At 57.7% G+C, this 14,839-nt stretch overlaps 3 protein-coding genes across 5 annotated transcripts; 2 read left to right on the top strand and 1 right to left on the bottom strand.

Moving 5' to 3' along the window:
• Nucleotides 1–169: 169 nt before the first annotated feature.
• Nucleotides 170–8,518, top strand: RETREG3 (reticulophagy regulator family member 3). The gene is made up of 9 exons (XM_058041914.1): nucleotides 170–360; nucleotides 800–906; nucleotides 2,025–2,055; nucleotides 3,102–3,228; nucleotides 3,891–3,975; nucleotides 4,803–4,940; nucleotides 6,024–6,103; nucleotides 6,445–6,577; nucleotides 7,006–8,518. The coding sequence occupies exons 1-9, from the start codon at nucleotides 170–172 to the stop codon at nucleotides 7,437–7,439; spliced, it is 1,326 nt and encodes a 441-aa protein (XP_057897897.1). The 3' UTR covers nucleotides 7,440–8,518.
• Nucleotides 8,519–9,199: 681 nt separating this feature from the next.
• PSMC3IP (PSMC3 interacting protein) lies at nucleotides 9,200–10,898 on the top strand. Its single transcript, XM_058041913.1, has 8 exons — nucleotides 9,200–9,290; nucleotides 9,362–9,468; nucleotides 9,534–9,623; nucleotides 9,692–9,803; nucleotides 9,902–10,047; nucleotides 10,174–10,227; nucleotides 10,315–10,374; nucleotides 10,454–10,898. The coding sequence occupies exons 1-8, from the start codon at nucleotides 9,260–9,262 to the stop codon at nucleotides 10,511–10,513; spliced, it is 660 nt and encodes a 219-aa protein (XP_057897896.1). The 5' UTR covers nucleotides 9,200–9,259; the 3' UTR covers nucleotides 10,514–10,898.
• A 170-nt stretch (nucleotides 10,899–11,068) lies between these two features.
• MLX (MAX dimerization protein MLX) lies at nucleotides 11,069–14,823 on the bottom strand. 3 transcript variants are annotated; one of them, XM_058041910.1, is made up of 8 exons: nucleotides 14,695–14,823; nucleotides 14,354–14,390; nucleotides 14,139–14,228; nucleotides 13,605–13,711; nucleotides 13,321–13,420; nucleotides 12,992–13,091; nucleotides 12,349–12,550; nucleotides 11,069–12,248 (listed from the first exon to the last, which is right to left on the bottom strand). In XM_058041910.1, the coding sequence occupies exons 1-8, from the start codon at nucleotides 14,740–14,742 to the stop codon at nucleotides 12,192–12,194; spliced, it is 741 nt and encodes a 246-aa protein (XP_057897893.1). In that variant the 5' UTR covers nucleotides 14,743–14,823; the 3' UTR covers nucleotides 11,069–12,191. The 3 variants fall into 3 exon arrangements, with proteins under 3 accessions (XP_057897893.1, XP_057897895.1, XP_057897894.1); XM_058041912.1 differs by lacking the exon at nucleotides 14,695–14,823 and adding an exon at nucleotides 14,605–14,622; XM_058041911.1 differs by lacking the exon at nucleotides 14,354–14,390.
• Between the last annotated feature and the right edge of the window lie 16 nt (nucleotides 14,824–14,839).

The raw sequence follows: 14,839 nt of genomic DNA, 5'->3' as shown, positions 1-14,839 counted from the left end.
GCAGCGCCGCCCCGGCAACGCGCGTGCGTCCCGGCGGGAGGTGCGGGCCGCGCATGCGCCAAGATGGCGGCGCGCACAGTGGCGTCGCAGTCGGTTGCTGGGGGCCGCCATGCTTGCGGCGGGCGCGCGCGCGCGGCGGGCGGGCGGATGTTGACGCCGTGAGGGAGCGATGGCGGCGGCGGCAACGGCGGTGGGGCCCGGGCCCGGCGAGCGGCAGCGGCGGGTGCAGGCGTTGAGCGCGGCGTTGCGCTGCCGCCTCGGGCCTTACGAGCCGCTGCTGGGCGCCGTGCAGGCCGCGCTGGTGTGGGAGCGGCCGGGCCGCAGCGCGCTGTGCTGGGTGGCGGTGCACGGCCTGTTCTGGTGAGCGCCGGGGCTGGGACCGGGACAGGGCCGCTCAGGGCTGCGGTGGCCGGGGGGCTTGGGGGAGCTGCCCTCGGGGAGAAGCGGTCCGTAAGGGGCCGCGGGTTTGCTCCGTGCCCCTTTCGGATAGGAGGGACCGGGAGCGCTGGGTTTGCTGCAGCCCCGTCCCCGTGCTCTGCTTGTACCTGAGAGCATCAAACCAGCCTGCTCTGAGGCAGGGGAGGGAGGGCAGCCTGCCCTGACAGGAGCTGTACACCAGGGCTGTCCCGGGACACCTGACACGAGCAAACCGGAGTCACCCGGCAGCTGCCCCCGGGGCACGCTGTGTGGTGACTGAGTAGCAGGTGCTGAGTTTTCCCCCTCAGTGAGTGGTTTGAGGTCGGTTTGTGTTATCCCTAAATATCTGGTCGGTACCAACTCATTGGTTTCTTCCCCACAGGTTCTTTGCTCTGACTTCCCTTCGTTTGCTGTTCCTGACTGCTGTAACCCTCATAGTGGTAGTGTGTGTAGACCAGTGGAAACACAAAATCTGGCCAGAAATTGGTGGTAAGTTGCATTTTGAGCTCATAGCAACAAATCAAGCCCAGTTGCCAGCCCCACAAGTACAGGCTCTGCGCTGCCTGCAGTTACATTGCCAAAACCTCAACTTTTTGCTTTAAGGGTCTAGAAGCCAGCAAGACTACTGCAGGCATGCTCTTTCTGGAGCTGGAATATTCTAAACCTGTGTAAACACAAGTTCTTTTTGTGCTTGTGACACTGGTATGTGCCTTGTAATCCTGAACCACAGGGTGTACGTGACCTAGTGCAGGTTGGAGACAGTGATTCACTTTGTGAGCATTCAGTACCAGGGTGAGAAACAGAAGCAGATGGAACTCGTCTGGATTCCCCCTCAGAATCCATAATCAGTTTAGGATGAACACAAGTCCCAGCCTTGCTGTTGATCAGAGATGTCTTTGGGAGAAGAGGCATCTGAAGGGCTGTAATGGAGTTAGTTTTCAGCTCTCAGTGACCAAAGCAGTTGTTTCCCTCCTTTGTGACATTAATACACTGATGGACACCCCCAGTCCAGCAGCTCAGGGTCCCTTGGCTTTGCATGGTCAGGTTAGTTTGGAGCAGTGTGAGGGTCTGCATGTTCCCAGGGCTGGTTCCCTGACTAACCAGCAAGTCCAGCTCCCAGCTTTCTGCTTCAATCCACGTTCCCTGTACTTCCTGGGAAGACATTAAAGCTCTCCTTGTTTTCAAAGCTTGGCTCAGGCTCCTTGTTAGCAGACAGTGTCTGTCCAGCTCCCTCATCCCTCTGATTTGATCCCTTTCAAGTCTCAGCCTGGGTGGGAAGGTATTAAAGGATAAATCCACGATGCCTCCAGTGTGCAGGCTGTTCCTGCTCCCCAGCTGGTGTGTGCAGGGGGGAGAGGGAGGTGGGCAGGCTCTAGAGTGCAGCAAACACCAAGGAGCACCAGAGAGAGACTCCTGCAGCCCTGTGCTGTCACACGTACACACACTCAGGGTTTGTTATGGAGTGATGCTTCTCCATCCTGTAATTACACTTAATGTCTTTTCCAGGTGTTCCCCAGCTTATTAAAACTTTACTTAAATCCCAAGAGCTAAGCATTCCCATGGCAAATTCCTTGCAACTAATGTAGTGTCTGTTCTTAATATTTTAGTGGCAAGACCTGATGAATTAGACAATGAGAGGTAGGAAACTAATTGACTGCTCTGCTGTGATACTTTGCTGTGATACTGTGTTGTTACCTGCACATGCTTGGGGTGTTGGCACCTTTGGGGGAGGAGGGAGCTGGGAGCTGCTCAGCAGAGGGCAGATGGAGACCCAGGTGCAGCCAGGTGCTCATGAGAAGTTTTTTACTTGCCCAAGCCATTTTATCATACTTTGTCTTCTTACCAGCCTCCAAGATTTGCTTGCTTGATTCCCTGCCCCCTGAAGTTAGAAGTGTTGCCTTAAGAGCAATTCCTCTTGTGTGGCTCTCCAGTAGCAGGAAACCAGCATTTCTGTGGGAATTAATGAAGTCTTCTGAGACTTGATGGGGAATATTTAACAGGCTTGTTCCAGCAGTTGTTCCTGCATAGTTATGATGTGACTGCAGCATTAATTATGGGTTGAGAAATGCTGAGGTGTTGCCTCAGTGCTCACACCTGCCTCTCTGGGCACACCTTCCTGTGCTGGATGTCACTTCCTGATTAAATCATCACCTCACCTGCTGCCAAAGGACAATTGTCTTTATTTATTTTCATTTTTTTTAAGAGACTCAAGCACAAAAGGAATTGCTCTTTCTAACCTTCAGGTACTCCTGACTAGCAGTTAGGCAGCACTAACAAAAACTGACCAGTTCAAGGCCTCCAGAGTAACTGAGTACATGAAGTGAGGTGCAAGGCTGCTTCTAGACCTCACGCTGAACACTTGGAGGCTGCAGTTGACCAGATAAACACAGAAAAAAATAAATGGATTCACCTGATTTGCCTGTGCAGCATGGAAACTGAAATTTGCCAGGGCATTGACTGAAATTCCTGCTCGTCAGCTGCTGTGGGAGCACTGGGATGCTGCTAGAGGGGCTGTAGATGAACTGCTTTGACCAGGGCACTGCTTGGAGGGCAAGTGGCCCTCACCTCTAGAGCTCTGTGCTGGGTGGGAACAGGAGGAAGCTTTAAGACAAGTAATTATAATGGGGGTCTTCATCCCTGCCACTGATGCAGCAATATCTCCCCAAATTGTGCCTTCCCTGCAGCTGGGGATACGTCCACCCTCGGCTGCTGGGGCTGCCAGAGCTCTGTCATCATTTGGCTGAAGGATGGGTGACTGGGACCAACTTCTTGAGTAATCTCTTCGTTTTCAAGAGGCAAAGTCCTGGCAAGGTAAGAAATGTGCAGTTCAGAAATGACCTGGTTGGTGTGGAGCCCGTGCTGACCACGAGGATCCTGCTGTGCTGGCATCCAGCACTGGCTGAACACGTTTTCTGATGGGAGCTTGTCATGGGAGGGCTCCCACAAGCACCGTGCCTGTTATGTGGTGGGGAGGAATGGAAAACCCAGGCAGAATAATCAGGTTGTGGAGGAGGGAGGAGAAAGTGAATGTCACTGTGTGGATTGCACCACTGAAGTGAGAGCCTGGCTGCTCCTTCTGGAGGTTTCTGCCTTTTCAAGTGTCTGTCAAATTTGTCTCCTCACTGGGTTTTAACAGTTTGAGAATGTGTAAAGCTTTTTCCTTCTTCTTTTTTTGAGTTTATGGAAAGAGAAACCTGTAGCACAGTGATACTGTCCTTGTGCTTTTCACCTTGAAGAGCTCTCTAGTTTAACCTCTTCCTTGCTGTTGGTGTCCCTGCTTTGGGAAGCTCCTCAGCTGCCTGTGGCTCTGAGGGCAGATCCCCTGTGCCCACACTGGAGCAGGGGTTGGACACTGAAGGCTTCACCCTCTTTGGAACAATGACCTGACCCAAGATTTGCAGAGGCTGAGATGGTCAAGAAGTGAGTGGACCTGCTGCTTAAGCCTGGAAACTCACTGTCTGTCATGTCTTCAGTTTTGCCTTTTAGTGTGTGGAGTGTTCACTTTCCTGGCTGTCCTGGGCCGGTACATCCCTGGGCTCTTGCTCTCGTACCTGCTGTGTAAGTAAAGCTCTGTGCCAACACAGACCTACATGTGAAAGGAGATGAGTAGTGCTGAATGTCCAAGGAATGGGGCTCATAGGATAGCTTGTGTGAATGGTTTTAAAATTTAAAACAATACATTCTGCCAGGAATGTGGTGGTTCTTGACCAGGACTCAAAGTCTGGTCTGGAAAGAACGTGTTTGAGTAACTACAGATCAGGTTGGCCTCTCAATTTTGTTAAATTGGCAGAGCTGATGGGATATAGTAGCCTCCTTCAGCCAGATCTAATAAGCTCTTGGAGGGCTATAACACACCCAAGATAGCTCAGCTACCCTTGGAGGCATAAAAATCAGCAGGATGGCTTCTGTTGCAGTGTTGGAAACAAAAAGATGTAATAAAATGCAAAATAACAAACAGGGAAAAACCGAGCCAGGTGCCAGAAATCCTGCTCCTCGTAAAACACCTCACAAAAGTGATTAGTTCCTTTGTTCACTTCTTTTTCTACTAAATTGCTCAGGCAGGCAATTTCTGTACAATTAGCTATCCTTATGTTTGAGGTGAAGTCCCCTAGACCTATGAGGTAGGAGAGAAACTCTCCACCTAATCCAGGAGAGAAACTTCTAGGCTTCTTTCCTTTTTAAAAGGACAAAAAATACTTCTGTCACTCCATCAACAAGAAACACACTGCTCTAGTGATGGCACCTGCTCCAACAGCCTCCCACAGCGCTGCCCTCAGTGCTCACATCTGTGTGCTCTGTGTGTTGTGCTGCATCAGGAAACAGGCAGGATGTTTGCCAGGCAGCATCCTGAGCACCTTTCTAACCCACATTCCTGCTTCCTGCAGTGCTGCTGGTGCTGCTGTGGCCCCTGGCTGTGTACCACAGGCTGGGGCAGAGGGTGTACCTCAGGCTGGAGCCCGTGCTGCAGCGCCTGGACTGGAGCGTGCGCGGATACGTGACAGCGAGGCAGCGCCAGCGGCAGCGTGAGTCCTGTGTGTTGTCATTTCAGGGTTTACCTCAGAGCCTCGGGTTCCTCTCTGATAATTCCCTGCCAGGTGTGTCAGTCACCTCTCCTTTCCCCTCCCAGCACTGTCTGTCAGTCCTGGAATTCCAGAAGAGCATCAGTGATTGGCAGATTCAAAGCCCTGGGGGGAGCATTGGGCCATCCAGGTGTCCTTTGTCCCTCCCCTCCTGTACCTGTTTGGTGGCTCCCTACCCCTTCCCTCCCCTTTTCCCTGGGGTTCAAAGACACAGCAACCACGGGGTTAGGGAGTCCTGTGGGCCAGAATAAAGCTCTGGTTCCAAACCCTCCATCAGAACCAACTCCTTTCCTTCACCATCACCTTAAAGCTTCTCCGCCAGAGAGAAACCCAAGGAGCAGACCCTGTTATGGGGGGAAGCTCCATCCCAGCACCACCAGAGCTCCTGCAGGCCTGGACTTTCCTCCAAGCACCCAAAAGTGTCTGTGGGGTGAAACACCACACACCCAGCTTAGCCAAAAGTGTCTGTGGGGTGAAACACCACAGTGCTGCTGTTTGGTTCAGCAGCAAGGGCCAGACAAGCTTAGGCACGTCCTGTTGGCTATATTGGCAATATTCCAATAGAGTCTTGTGCCCTTTCTGCCTCCAAGGTTTCACACCTGGATCTCTGATCCCTGGAACAGGCTGTGAATAAATAGAGGCTCCAGCCTTGGTGGGCAGTGTGGGCTGCATGTGTGGCATGGCAAATCCTTGGAACTGCCTTGGGAAGAGAGAGAGGCAGTTCCTCCTCTGCAGCCATCTCCTAGGAAGCAGCTGCTGTGGGCTTTTCACACCACCTTCCCAGAGCTGCTCCAGTTCTTGGCTGTCAGAACTGTGTGTTCTCTATTCTGGAAAAAGGAGGAAAGGAGGAAAAAAAAAACTGTGCGAGGGAGTTCTGAACATGTTCATTTCAGCAAAAAACCTGCAAATGATCATGGCTCTGCTGTGGAACAGGGCTGTGCTCTGTTCTGTGCAGTTTGGGGGTTTCTGGTCCTGCACAGAGCCTTGCCCAGCAGCAGTAACAGCTTTGTGTGTGCTTTCTAACAGTGCATGGCCGGGCCCTGGGTGAGGAAGCCACGGATGATGGGAGTGACAGTGAAGAGGAGCTGGCTGCATTCTGCCCCAAGGTAATGGAGCTTCTTGGAGAGGGAAGAGCTCAGCTGGAAAGAACAAACCTCACTGGGGGGACATGCAGCACATCTGGCAGCACAGCTCAGAGTGATAGGAGAGCAGATGAGGACACTGTCCTTTCAGATAGGTTTTCCCACTCTGTTCCACTAAAGAATGTCCAGAGCTGCTTGTGCCAGCTGCAGTCTCCTACCCTGTGCAGTAAATGTGAATGAGTCTCAGGTACCAGTCTCCCACGGGGTCCAGGTTTAGCAGGAGGCCACTCCATCATCTGTTGTTTTGAGGCGTGGGGATAACCTTTCTAGTGCTGATGTTTTCAATTTTATCTTCTATTTCAAAGCTGGATGACTCTGTGGTGGCCAAGGAACTGACCATCTCTGACTCTGAGCATTCAGATGCTGAGGTTTCCTATACTGAAAATGGGATGTTTAACCTTTCCAGGGGCCAGACACCCCTGACAGAGGGATCAGAAGGTGAGAGGGAAGGGAAGGTGTGGAATGCTGAGCAGGTGCCAGTGTGATAGGCTAGAGGGAGGATGTGTTACCTCCCATCATTGAAGTCTGGCTGTTTGATGTCAGCCTTGCTGCTGGAAATGAGCTGCAAGTGCCTGTTTTGTTCAGAACTGAACTTCCTCCTGCATTCCCGTGGTGCTTGAGCGAGGGCAGCAGCTCTGCACAGGCAGATCTGGCTCTGGGTGCTGGTGCTCCACTCTCACAGGTGGCTGCTTCAGCACCAGTGTTCCTCGTGAGTGAGCTGGGATCTGAACCCTTGGGATGAGGGGAGGGAGATGTTGAAGAGTGTGATCTGTGAGCTCCCAACAGTGTGTCCAGGGGAGGTGCTGGCCCAGCTCCTGCCTGGGCCTGGTGAGTACTGGCAATTAAAGCACTTTCTCCTCTTCCAGACCTGGATGGTCACAGTGACCCAGAAGAATCTTTTGCCAGGGATCTGCCTGACTTCCCTTCCATAAACCCTGAAGCAACAGGCATAGATGATGAGGATGACACCAGCATTGGGATCCCGAGCCTGGCGTACCGCGCGCAGGGCACGGAGGATCTGCAGCTCCCCTACGAGCAGGAGGAGTTTGGCACGCTGCCATCGGTGCAGAACCTCACCAACAACATCGCTGGCTTCGTCACCAGGGGCATGATCCAGCTGGCACTGTCAGGAGGCTCTCAGGCAGGCCCCTCACGCAGCACCAATCCCCAGAGAGGGGCAAAGACTCACCTCAGAGCAGCCAGTTTGGACTTGGACACTGATGCTGAAGGGGATGACTTTGAACTGCTGGATCAGTCTGAGCTGAACCAGCTGGATCCCACTGGCTCCCGGGGCCAGTAAACCATGCTGTCACTTCCCTCTGGTTTTCTACTGCGCATCATGGAGTGAATCCTGGAAGGAAAAGCTTTGCACAGTTCTCTCAATCGTCTCCTGGGGGTCTGGGTGATGTGACAGCCACTCCTGGCTGGGTGCACCACTGTCACTTGTGACTCCGTAGCCTCGCTTGGATCTTAAAATAAAGGACACTGGCAATCTGTAGGGAAGAGGCGTTGATGGGACAGCTCCACAATCACCCTGCACTGTCTGACATGATGCTGCCTGCTCCAAACTTTTATCTCTCAGACAATAAATCTGGTGTTTGCAGCTCTCAAGTCCAGTGGGACTGACAGCATCGCCAGGAACAATTGTGCACTGAGTTCTGGCACTGATGTGTAACCAGGGGAACAGGACAGAGCCCCTCAGATGTGGTGTCTGGGCCTCAATGCTGTTCTGTCTCAGACAGCTGTTCCCCAATCCTAATGTGTGCACAAATCCAAGTCTTCTCTCCCAGCAATATCCAACTCCAGGTGGAACCAAGCCCCTTGCTCCACTGTGGATGTTGAGCAGCTGCAATGTTTTCCTTGCACTGGCTGCTCCCTCGGCTCCAGCTCCTCGCGATGCTGTTTTGTAAGAGCTCAATGGCAATAAGACACCTGCTGTGACCATCAGCCCACCTACAACAACATCCACGTGTAGCCCCTGCTCTTGTGTTGCTTCTCTGAACTAACAGCTTTTGTTAACAGCCAACTAACACTTTGCTAGAAACCCCTGTGCTGCTCCAGTGCGTTCCCGTGGGCAGGGCCGAGGCTGCACGTTTTCCTGGAGGAAGGAGGAGGTGGAGCAGGGCTGCCAGGGCCGTGCTGTGTCCCTGGGCCCGTGCTGCCTCCAGCCGTGTGCAGGGACAGCAGGGACAGCAGCCCAGACCAGCAGCGACTGAAGAGGTCGTGCCTGTGAACAAACCAGCAGACTCCAGGGAGCGCCAGCCCCCTCTGCCCACCGAGTGCCCACCGAGTGCCCCCGTTACTTTTCCTAAGCCATACAGACCCGGTTCTGATCACGTTTGTGCAGCCAAGAACGTACCTCGTCAGGGACCCCGTTACCGGCTGCTGTCTGTCTGATTCTGCTTATCCCACTGCGTCCGCCGTGCCGGGGCTGAGGGCGGGGGCGGGGGGGCGGCCTCAGCCGGGAAGGGGAGCTCGGTAACGGGTACGGGCTGAGTCCGGTGCGGAGGCGGTGGGGGGCGAGGGAGCGGGAGCGCCGGTTCCGGCCGGGGAGTCCTGAGCCCTCCGCGGGCTGTGCGCGGGCCGCGTTCCCGCGGGGGCGCGCCGGTACCGGGCAGGGCACGTTCCCCCGTCCATCACGGGCCGGTACCGGGCGGGGCACGTTCCCCCGCCCATCACGGGCCGGTACCGGGCGGGGCACGTTCCCCCGCCCATCACGGGCCGGTACCGGGCGGGGCACGTTCCCCCGCCCATCGCGGGCCGGTACCGGGCGGGGCACGTTCCCCCGCCCATCACGGGCCGGTACCGGGCGGGGCACGTTTCCCCGCCCATCACGGGCCGGTACCGGGCGGGGCACGTTCCCCCGCCCATCACGGGCCGGTACCGGGCGGGGCACGTTTCCCCGCCCATCGCGGGCCGGTACCGGGCGGGGCACGTTTCCCCGCCCATCACGGGCCGGTACCGGGCGGGGCACGTTCCCCCGCCCATCACGGGCCGGTACCGGGCGGGGCACGTTTCCCCGCCCATCGCGGCCTGCCCCGCCATTGGCGGGGGGCGGGCGGCGCGCCGGAAGTGCGTGCACGGCGCCAACCGGGAACGGAGCGGGGCCGCGGGCGCGCCATGAGCAAAGGGCGGGAGGCCGCGGCCGGCGGTGAGTGCGGGAGAGGCGGGGGAGCACCGGGCGGCCCCGGGAGGCCGCGGTGACCGGGGCTGGTCCCGCAGGAGGCGCCGCCGCCGTGCTGCTGCGGTACCTGCGGGAGCAGAACCGGCCGTACAGCGCCCAGGATGCCTTCGGGAACCTGCAGCGGGAGCACGGGCTGGGCAAGGCGGTGAGCGGGGCCGGGCCGGGCTGGGGCGGGGCGGGCCCGGGCCCGGCTGACGCCGCGTCCCGCAGGCCGTGGTGAAGGCGCTGGAGCAGCTGGCGCAGCAGGGCCGCGTTCGCGAGAAGGTCTACGGCAAGCAGAAGATTTACTTCGCCGACCAGGTGAGTGAGCCCCGGCCGCCGCCCGCCGGCCCCGGTGCCCCGCAGCCCTGAGCCGTCGCTCCCCGCAGGAGCAGCTCCCGGCCGCCAGCGATGCGGAGCTGCGCGGGCTGGACGGGGAGATTGCCGCCCGCTCCGGGCAGCTGCAAGCGCTGCAGCAGAGCTGCCGGCACATGGAGGCGGGTGAGTGAGTGTGCCTGGCCGGGCAGCCCCCAGCCGCCCTGGCATCCCCAGCCGTGCCCCGGGGCCAGCCCGGGCCGTGATTGGTGCCACCTTCCCAGAGCTGAAGGACTTGAACAGCTCCATGACAACCCCTGAGATTGCCAAGGAGATCGAGGTGCTGAGGAAGGACTGTGCCAGTTACACGGAGAAACTGGAGAGGATTAAAACTGCAACCAACCATGTGACTCCGGAGGAAAAAGAGAAGGTGAACAGCAGCTGTGTCTGAACTGGGGTCAGTCTGGATCCAGGATCCAGCACTTCCCTTACCGGCGCTGCTTGCCCGGGGCTGCTGAGAGCCCTGCAGGGCAGCTCTGACCCGCGGCTGTTGCAGGTGTGCCGGGAGCAGCAGCTGTACCGCCGGGAGTGGCGCCGGAGGAAGAGGATGGTATGGAGGAAGGGGATGGCACCAGCTGTGCAGTGAGGGCCCCGCCGGGACTGCTGCCCACAGCCCTCACCTGCCCTGTATCCCCAGGCCACCGAGCTGCTGGATGCCATCCTGGAGGGTTATCCCAAGAGCAAGAAGCAATTCTTTGTAAGTACCGAGGCTGGGTTGTGCTCACGGCTGCCGAGCCAGACCCTGAGCCTGTTGTGATGTGCTCGGTGCCGTGCAGGAGGAGGTTGGGATAGAGACAGACGAGGACCACGGCGTGGAGCTGCCAGCGGCCACGTGAGGTGCTGGGGGAGCCTTTGTTCTGGGGAGAAGCTGCTGCAGAGCTGCCTCTGAAACTCGGCTGTTGGGTTGTTCTTTTTCTCTTTTTGCAGGACTGGGATTTGTCCAGTGTATTTATTTGGGTTTGTTTTAAAATGTTTTGTAGTTGGAAGGGTGGTGGGTAGCAGTAACTTAGGCACTGGCTCTCTCCTTGCAGTGGAATGTTGTTTTTTCCTGCCCCTAGCGTGGCTGGGGGGACACATGGGGCACTGGTGCCGTGTCCTGGTGTTCTGGTAAGGAGAAGCAGCGAGGGACTGTCTGGGCTCCAGAGCTCTGTGTGTGTTCCTGCTCCGTGCCTGAGTGGTGACATGAGAATATGATCCATTAAACACCAGGATTTTGGTTCAGCTGCACATCCCTGTGGTGTTTGTCTCTTCAGAAGGTGTCAGGGAAGGATTTAAGCCCTGAGGAGTGGGGAGGGCAGGAGCCAGGAAACCACAGCCATAGGGGTGGAATGGGCTTCTGGAAACCACCAGCTCTAGGGCACAGCTCCAGTAACTCAGCATCAGAAAAATCATCAAAACATTCAGTGAAATTTATTTAATTACTTTTCACAATAGAAAAATACATCACTTTCACGTGTGAGGTCTGTAAAATTCCACGTCTTCTTCCCAAGGCAGGAGGCAGCACTCCCTGCTCAGTGCTGGAAAAACTGCCTGAAATAAACATTCCCTGGATGTGCCCCTGGAGCAGGAGCACAAACATGGAGATGGAGAACAAACCCTGCTGCTGGCAGCACCCTGCTCCCCTCACTCTGGACAGTGCCCAGCCCTCACCCAGGCAGGGCTGTGACCCAAACTGGGCATGGGACAGGGTCAAACATGTCCCTGACAGCAGCTGCTTCTACAGCTGGCACAGGCAGCACTCTGGGACCATTTCAAAATTTACAGTAATAAAAATCCAATCGAGGCTGGTCATGTATGTGTGTGTATAAAAGTTCTAAGGAGGAGTAGCTGTGCTACAGCTGCAGATCTTTGCTGTGCAATACAGCCACAGTTTCTGAGAAGGAGAGGTGTTCCAGCACTTGCAGGAACTTCACTCTGTTCCTTCCCAGGGCTGCAGCATGCTTGGGGTTCTTCAAGGCCCTCGCATGTGCTGCCAGGGCCACAGCTCCCAGCTCTTGATGGGCTCATCCTGCTGCCAGCACTGCCAGGCTCCTCCAAACTGCAACAGCTGACTCAAAACAGCTGCTTCAGAGGGGCAGGGCACAGCCCAGAGGGTCAGGGAAAAGCAATTCCTGCTGCTATACCAGAAACCCATTGTTTTTAGTATGCTTTTTGTCACATTTGCCCACCTTGGGGACAGCAGGGCTGTCACGGGCCTGAGGGCACAGAGTGGGGCTGCTCTGGGATCAGCTCTGCAAGGAGAGTCAGTGGCACAGGCAACCCCATGGCACGGCCTGAGCCAGAGACTCTGCCCCCATCTCTCCCTCCCCTCCTGCCCAGTCCCTGTAAAGATTTGGTGGCACCGAGTGGAGCAGCAGTGTCTGCACAGCCGCCGCTGGGCTTCAGAAGGAATACAATAAATAATTCAGAGAACCTTAAAAACAGCCACAAGGGAGAGGGCCCAGGGTGGTGCCTGGCACCCTGGCCTCTGGCAGAAGTGCCCCATCCCATGGGCACAGAAGTGGCACGGGAGGCTCAGTAGAGCTGGCTCTTCACCTTGTGCAGGACCCCGATGACAACGTCCCGCAGCGTCTGTGGCAGAGAGAGGACATGGTTGGTCTGTGGAGGGACAGAGCCACCCCTGTGCCACTGTCTGTCCCCTCAGCTGTGGCACCAGCCCCTCTGCATTCACCTGGGGCTTGCAGTGCTCCTCAATCCAGCTGAAGACACACGCTGAGAGCTCCTGAAAACTCATTACGGAGACCGAGGCGTTGAAGGACTGGAACAGGGAGTCCATGATGCCTTGGAAAACATTGAACTTCACCTCATCAGAGATCTGGTTCTTCCCCTCGTTGGGGTTGTTCTGATGAGCTTTCACAATCTGCTCATAGTTCCTGAAACAAGCACGGCACACCAAGGTCAGCACTGAGGTCTCCACACATGACTGAGCTGCCACTCCCAGCTCCTGCTCCCAGCTCTGAATTCCCACAGCAGCTCCTGCTCCCAGCTCTGAATTCCCACATCCAACTCCTGCTCCCAGCTCTGAATTCCCACACCAGCTCCTGCTCCCAGCTCTGAATTCCCACACCAACTCCTGCTTCCAGCTCTGAATTCCCACTCCAACTCCTGCTCCCAGCTCTGAATTCCCACATCCAACTCCTGCTTCCAGCTCTGAATTCCTACATCCAACTCCTGCTCCCAGCTCTGAATTCCCACATCCAACTCCTGCTCCAGTTCCAGGCCTGTCCCCAGATGTAGAACCACTGCAGGACCCCACAAGGATGTGAGGGAACAACAGGAAGTGGAGGGCACGACCCCAACAGCTCTTCCCTTACACTTTCATGATCTTCAAGGCCATCACATCTTTCCTGAGGGTAGAAACTTCCTCCTCCTGCTTTTTCTTCTCTTTGTGCAGGAACTGGATGTAGTCAATAGCTGAGCACGAAAACACAGAGTGAGGATTTGGGAGATCCCCACAGGAGGTGCCTGAGCCAGGGCAGCACCATCAGCTCCCAGTGACCCAGTTCCCTTGGGGAAGGTGAGTGCAGGTGAGGCTCCCCAGAGCCTCATCACTCCAGAAGGTTCCAAGGTGCTGAACTTTGCCCTGCACACCTCCAGGGCGGAGCTCTGGGTGTTGACAGCACCTCCTTCCCTCGGGACTCACTTTTCTGCAGCACAATGGCCTTGCTCAGCTTCTGCGAGCTGATGGAGAAATCCTGCTGCTCACAGGTGGGGACGATGGCCTGCAGGTCATTGTAGCCTTTCTGCAGGGAAGCAGAGCCACAGAGCGTGGTGGGCTCGTCCATGCTGAGAGGCCAGGAGCACAGCACAGAGCCAGGGCAGCTCCCAGCACACACAGAGCAGGGATCTGGCAGCTCCAGCAGCAGAAGAGCAATGCTTGGAGAGCAGAGCCCTGCAGCACTGCCTGCTGCCCCATGCCTCGCTCACCTTGATGGCATCCCGGCGTTTCTGCTCGGCCTGGGTGTGTGCCCGGCGCCGCTGGTCCTTGTAGGTCTCCTTGGGGGACTCCTGGGCGCAGTCGCTGTCCTCGTCGTCTGTGGGGACACAGCGGGGCTGGGCGTGGGACACAGAGGCACCACGAGGGGCACAAGACAGCTCAAGGGAGCATGCAGCTGCAGCCAGGCCCAGCATAGCCCCCGCCCCACTCAACTACAGCAGGCTGGGCAGAAAAGCTTTCCAAGGAGCCCTGGCAACACTTTCAGACCCCTCAGGGAGCTGGGCAGGAGGTAGATGCTGGAAGATCCCTCGGGAAGGTGACAAAACCAGAGTGATTCTCGACTCCAAACCCTGCTGGAACCACAGAACCCTGATGCTGCTCCCACCACCTTCCTCCTCCTCATCATCAGGACAGGAATCCTGCCCAGCCACGCTCACCCCCTCGGTGCAGGGCAGACCTGAAGCCCGGCATGTGCCGGATTCCCCAGCGAGCAGAACCGCGTTGTCACCGAGAGCAAACCCCACCTGTGTTGGGGACAGAAGAGGCACTGGTGGAGCCGATGCTGTTGGCCCGGGACACTATGCTGCCTTTCCGGGCATTCTCCATGAAGAGCGCTGGAATTAACATTGTCCCGGGGTCAGTGCCCAGCTCGGGGTGTGACCGGGCGCGGGGACGTGAGGGGCGTCCCCGGGCAGCCGCTGCCACCCACGGACGGGGCTGGCGCCGCCCAGGCACCTACCGGAGTCCAGGCCATTGTCGCCGTAGGCCGCGTCCACCTGCGCGGGGCCGGCGGGCGGAGGAGACACGTCAGCGGGGCTGGGGCGGCGATGCGGGCCGCGCCCCGGAGCCCCCCGCCCCAAGGCGCTCGGTCAGCCCGAGCAGCACCCGCCACCCCCGAGCTGCGGCCCCGCCGGGCCTCCACCCCCGCCCCTCGCCCCGGCACCGACTCGTGCGCGCTCCCGCCTCCCGCGCCCCCGGCCCGGCGCTCACCCTGCCCGGCCGCCACGAGCCCCGTGCCGGCGCGCCGCCCTGCGCCCCCGCGGCACCCGGCGGCCCGGCCCGACCCGATCCCGGCCCCACCTTCCCCCACGAGTCCTCGGCGGCGGCGGCGCCCGGCGGCTCCGCCATCTTCCGCCCGCCCGGTCATGTGACCACCGGGAGCGCGCGCCGCTGCCGCCGCCAGGGGGCGCCCGTGACGTCATGGCCGTGACCCACCGGGAGTCCC

The sequence above is a fragment of the Melospiza georgiana genome, chromosome 28, assembly GCF_028018845.1.
Source record: "Melospiza georgiana isolate bMelGeo1 chromosome 28, bMelGeo1.pri, whole genome shotgun sequence".
NCBI lineage: Eukaryota > Metazoa > Chordata > Aves > Passeriformes > Passerellidae > Melospiza > Melospiza georgiana.
This window is presented reverse-complemented; position numbering and strand designations above follow the sequence as displayed.